This window comes from Nicotiana tabacum, chromosome 16 (assembly GCF_000715075.1).
Source record: "Nicotiana tabacum cultivar K326 chromosome 16, ASM71507v2, whole genome shotgun sequence".
Lineage (NCBI taxonomy): Eukaryota > Viridiplantae > Streptophyta > Magnoliopsida > Solanales > Solanaceae > Nicotiana > Nicotiana tabacum.
In genome coordinates, this window is record NC_134095.1 from 57773628 (window position 1) to 57779864 (window position 6237).

Here is a 6237-nt window from a genome sequence, read left to right on the forward strand (position 1 = left end):
AGAAAGAGAGCTGCAAATCATGTGAGTGACAAAGAATATAATGAACAAGTCGGAAAAAGGCAGTCTCAACGGATTAGCACTACTAGAAATTCGGCAAAAAACGTCCCCGTCGACCGACCAATTTTGGTCGGTCAAAAAACCGGCTGAAAACCGATCAAAGTTGGTCGGTTTTTCAAAACGACCAACTTTGATCGATTTTTCATTTAAAATAAATTAAAATTAATATTAAAAAAATCGACCGAAATCGGTCGATTAATTCGACCGGTCATTTTAAAAAATCGACCGAATTCGGTCCTTTTATTTTTTAATACAACTGATCGATATCGGTCGGCTATTTTTGCGCGAAAATGCAATTAAAGAGTATAAATGAAATAAAAGACAGTCTTAAAATAAAAGGCACCAACATTGTAGTGGTAGAATAGTATCTTGCCACAGTACAAAGTGCACAATTTTTTTTTTTTTGGAATTTAATTGACCGACCGAAATCAGTCGAAAAACGGTCGGTTAGCTCTACCGACCTTACGATTACCGACCGCCACGAATCGGCCGGTTTTCAGTCGATTTTTGCCAATTACCAACCAATATCGGTCGGTTTTGGCGGTCAGTTTTTCCCTTTTTTTAGTAGTGTAGGAATGAACAACGTTGTACAAATTAGAATGTCATTGAAGCCACAAGCGGATTTATAGGCAAAATTATGGGGCATGTGAACCCATAGTCTTTTTGAAAAATTAGATATTTTATGTACATATTTTCTAAAATTGGTATAATATTAACTGTTGGTACTCATGCTCCAAGAAGGTTGAATGAGACTTAGTTGAAGATTGAGTTATTTATCAAGAAGAATTGAGATCAATTCCCACTTAATATTTATTTTTTTCTCATTTGTTTTAGTAGTGCACCCATGTACTAGGATTCAACTAAAAAGTGTGCCAAAGCTACACCTCAATTAGTGGGTTTATAAAGTAGCTAGGACTCGTGTCTTCATTTTATTTAGGGGTGTACATAGGTTGGGTTGGTTCGGATTTTACAATTACTAAATCAAATCAATTGTATCGGATTATTAAATCTAAAGACCAAACCAAACCAATAAAACTCGGATTTTTCAATCTTGATTTTTCTTGAGTTTTCTCGATTTTTCGGGTTATTTGGGTTTTTTCCAGTAAAATCTTCGTAGAACAAAACATATAACTTGTGCTCAAAATATTTCTTTAATCCTAGTAAGATGCAACTATATAAAGTATTTTCCAAGAAAATAATACAAAATATGAGATGTGTCATGGCTTATCCTAAAATATTCAACAATAAAGACAATAAATTATGTAATATAAATATTGCTAATTAAAAAGCCATAATAAAAATAAATATAATCTAAAAGTACTAAGTCATGCTAAAATAAATAAGTAGACTAATAAGGAAGTATTAATTACATGACTAAATGCTAAAAAAAATAGGTTATGCATTTTTATTTAAATTATTGCAAAACAAAAAATAGATATTCAATACATTCACGTTCGTAGTATTGAATTGAATGTCTGTTGTTAGCATTAGTATTGATTTGATTTTGGTTTGGACTTTTGTTAGTATTATTTAATTTACTAATATTAATGGCTATAAAACTTATTGGAACATTCAAAAGTTCTAAGTTCAGTCTTGATATAATATCTTAAAAGATAAAATTATGAAATTATTTAAGAAATATTTATAAATTAAATCACAATAAGTATATTTATATATTAAATATATCTAAAATTTCTATATATGTAATGTAGGGTTGGTTTGATTTCGGTTTGACTTTCTTTAGTTAAAACCAAACCAAACCAATTATGGCCGGGTTTTTTTTCTCAATACCAAACCAAATCAAATTAAACCATAGTCGGATTTTTTTTCTCGGTTCGACTCGGATTATCGGGTTAGTGCGATTTGTCGGTTTCCTTTGTATACCCCTAATTTTATTGATACTCATCTGAAATCTATTATGATTTATGATAATTACTACTACTTTACTATTGTTGAAACTTGAGATAATCCCGTGGAAGAAAAGGAGGGGGATGGGGTTGTTTAAGGTAAGAAAGATAATTTTATGGTTTTTTCTTTTCTTTTATTTGTTTTAGTAGTGGTTCTTAGTTGGGTAAGATAGAGATATAATATAGTTAAGTCATTAAAGTACGTTCTCCTAACAACTTAAACTTTTAATAAAAATTATCTTACAATTTAGCATAATATAAGAGCAGGCAAAGTATGAAAAATAATTGGTCCACGTGTGAAAGGATATGTTGAGTGACATAATTCAACAGGGTAAACTACTATATATTGTCAATTTTCTGTGAAAGGATATGTTGGAATCATATTGGGTTTGTCGTATAGATTTAGAAAGAACTTGCCATCTCGTAACACGCTAGTTTTTTTGTTTTTTTTTTGGAATGCGAGGGTAGACGGAGGAAACTAAAGGAAAAGAGTATGAAATAGTCATGAAAATCTGAACTTTCTAGCAGTGGAAGGCTAGAAAATTCACTAAGTTCACTACTAGGCATGAGAGTGAGTTGTGACACTAGGTTTGTCACTCAGTTTTTGTTGGAAAGAACAGCAAAGTATGAACCTAAAAACTAGTACTATTACATATATTGGACACGAGAACTTATGTATGTTTAAATTAACTGAAAGGGAAAAAGAAAGATAATATACTAAACAAGAGCTGTTTACTGCGGCTTGGTTTCCCACTTGACCCTTGTTTTAGTTATAACTTATATATATCCGTCCATTAATCAATATATCCAACATTCCCACAAAGCCAAACAGTTTGCCTTAGGATCAAAAAAGATTATTTTGGTGGAGAAATAATCATGACTATTTCCTTATCATACCATTTAATTTTCAGTCATTTTCTCTTCATGTATATGATGATGTTGATTTTTATGACAACTTCTATTCAACATGTTTCTGCTAAATCTTATCTAAATGCTTCTCAAAAACATTCAATTAATTCAAGTTCATATGAAGCATTTTCCCTTTTAAAATGGAAGGCAAGTCTTGAAAATACAAGCCAATCATTTCTTTCTTCTTGGGTGGTCACAAACAGTACTAGTCATTGCCATTGGGATGGCATTTCTTGTGATAAATTTGGAAGAGTTACTCAAATGGATATTGCAAATTATGGGATTAGAGGTACACTTCACCATCTAAATTTCTCTTCATTTCCCCATCTCCATTTAATTGATTTTTCCAATAATTCACTCCATGGTACACTGTCACATAACATTTTTAATCTTTCACGATTGAGTTATCTTGATTTGAGGATCAATCATTTTTCTGGAATTATTCCACCTGAAATAGGATTCTTGAAAAATCTCAAGCACTTATATCTAACAGTGAATGAATTCTATGGTCCTATCCCTTCAAGCTTAGGTAACTTAAAATCCCTTGTGCATTTATGTTTGCTAGGAAATAAACTCAATGGAACCCTTCCAATAGAGCTTGAAAATCTTACACATTTGGAAATTTTTCAAATATCAGAAAACAATCTTACTGGTCACTTGCCACAAAATGTGTGTCTTGGTGGAAAACTGACTAAATTCACAGCATATGATAATAACTTTATGGGTAATATCCCTAGAAGCTTGAAAAATTGCTCTAAACTAACCAGACTTAGGCTTGAAAGGAACCAATTATCTAGCAATATATCAGAAGTTTTTGGTGTCTATCCAAATCTAATTTACATTGATTTGAGTCACAATAAGTTTTATGGTGAGTTGACATCAAAATGGGGCATTTCTCATAATCTAACCAGCTTGAAAATCTCCAACAACAACTTGTCTGGAACCATACCTATTGAGATAGGAAATCTGACTAAACTAGAAATGCTTGATCTCTCTTCTAATCACTTGACCGGCGAAATTCCTACAAATTTGGAGAGCTTAACTCCCTTGTTGGTTCTTGATTTGCATGGAAATAAAATTTCAGGGGGAATACCTATAGAACTGAGAAGGTTGTCTAAACTTACAAGACTTAACTTGGCTGCAAATAATATAAGTGGAAAGATTCCAAGAGAAATAGGAGATTGTAGGCAGCTTTGGAACTTGAATTTAAGCAAGAACATGTTGAACACAACTATTCCTTCTAATTTGGGAAATCTGCACTCCCTACTGTATATTGATCTCAGTTATAATATGATCAGTGGTGAGATACCGCGGACCATAGGATCTTTGCAACGCTTGGAAGTCATGAATCTTTCACATAATAACTTGTGTGGTTCAATCCCATCAAGTTTCAATGAACGCGTTAGTTTGAGTTCTATTGATATATCTTCCAATCAATTGGTTGGTCCCCTTCCACAGATGGTGGCATTTCAAAATGCATCGATTGAACAATTAAGAGATAACCATGATTTGTGCTGCAGCAATCACAGTGGTATGAAACCTTGCTCTTCATTAGGGAAAAAAGAGAGAACAAGTAGAAAGATTATACTGACCTTAACTCTGTCTCTTATTATCTCGGTTGCCCTACTTCTACTTGTGATTACTTGTCTTCTTTTTCTAACAAAAAGGAAAAGAAATACTAGTAGTATTCAGCCTAGAGAACCATCCAGCAATTCTTTTTCGATTCGAGGATTTGATGGGAAAATAGCATATGAAAACATCATTACAGCAACAGAGAATTTTGATAGCAAATATTGCATCGGAAAAGGAGGACATGGAACTGTGTTTAGAGTGGAATTACCATGTGGTCAAGTTGTTGCAGTGAAAAATGTTCATGCTTTAGAAGATGAAGAATATTCTGATGACAACTTGAAAAGCTTTTCAAAAGAAATACAAACTTTAGTAAACATCCGCCATAGAAATATAGTGAGGCTTTATGGATTTTGTTCACATGCACGCCACTCGTTCTTGATTTATGAGTTGTTGGAAGGAGGAAACTTGTCGCAAAATCTTAGCAATAAGGATAGAGCAAGAGAATTAGATTGGCTCAAGAGGGTTGATATTGTCAAGGGAGTAGCAAATGCATTGTGTTACTTACATCATGAGTGTTCACCTCCTATAGTTCACAGAGATATATCAAGTAACAATGTCCTCTTAGATGATGAAGGCAATCCCCATGTTTCTGATTTTGGCACTGCAAAACTCTTAAGGCTTAACTCCTCTAATTGGACGTCGTTCGCTGGAACATTTGGCTATGTAGCTCCAGGTATATATATATATGCTTACTAACTTCTAATGTATATTCTAATATCCTTTAATACTTAATTTCTAATATGTTTGCAGAGCTTGCTTACACAATGAAGGTAAATGAGAAGAGTGATGTTTACAGTTTTGGGGTGCTATCACTAGAAGTCATTTTAGGTCATCATCCAGGTGATATTATTGCAGCTATATCATCACTTTCGTCAGCGTCAAGCGCGCATGGAAAATTGTTAAAGGATATCATTGACCAACGACCACAAGCTCCTGGAACACAAGAAGGAGAAGAATTGATCAAGATCACAAAGCTAGCATTTGCATGCATTTGTCAAAGTCCTCAAGCTCGGCCAACTATGAAGCAAGTTTGTGTGTCTTTATCAAAGGAAAAGTTACCTTCAGAAAGCTTGTTCTCTACTGTTATATTTGGCCACTTGTTTGAACCAGCACTACCAAGATGCTGATCTTTTTGCGTCTCCCTTCGCATTGCTGAGTATATATTGTTTTTCCATCTTGTTCTAGGAATTTAAAGTGTTATAGTGACTAATTGTTTGACATAATAAATTAGTCCATGTGTTTTACACTCGACAATCCTTGAAGAGTATGATGTGCCCGACCTTACTTCTCTTCCACATGCACCCTCTCGTGCTCCCATAATACTTTTAGGCTTTCCATCATGCCAAGATCCTTGTAAACATGTTCTATACCACACGTGCTAACCTCAGCATGGTCGGCATACTGCCATGGACATAAGTCGATGTTGACCTAAGCAGTATAGGTTTTAATGTTTGACAAAGGAACATATACATGAACTAGGTCCATAAACATTGTACATAGGTTACGGTCAGAATCAAGCAAAAGGCATACACGTGCAAGGGATAAGTATAAGTGATTATTTTTGATAATTCTTGATCGAAAAGATTGCATATTTGATATGGAGCAGAATTCCTTACTTGAAGAGAACTCTATCCAAGAGAAGGAAAGAGTTAGAAATTGAACTTAACTATAACTCTTCCACCAAGTAAGAGTAAATCATTCGACCTCTAGTTAATCTTAATCTTATTAACTC

At 33.6% G+C, this 6237-nt stretch overlaps 1 protein-coding gene across 1 annotated transcript; it reads left to right on the forward strand.

Moving 5' to 3' along the window:
• Window positions 1-2795: 2795 nt before the first annotated feature.
• LOC107780069 (uncharacterized) lies at window positions 2796-5719 on the forward strand. The gene is made up of 2 exons (XM_016600588.2): window positions 2796-5178; window positions 5256-5719. The coding sequence occupies exons 1-2, from the start codon at window positions 2841-2843 to the stop codon at window positions 5630-5632; spliced, it is 2715 nt and encodes a 904-aa protein (XP_016456074.2). The 5' UTR covers window positions 2796-2840; the 3' UTR covers window positions 5633-5719.
• The last annotated feature ends 518 nt before the right edge of the window (window positions 5720-6237 follow it).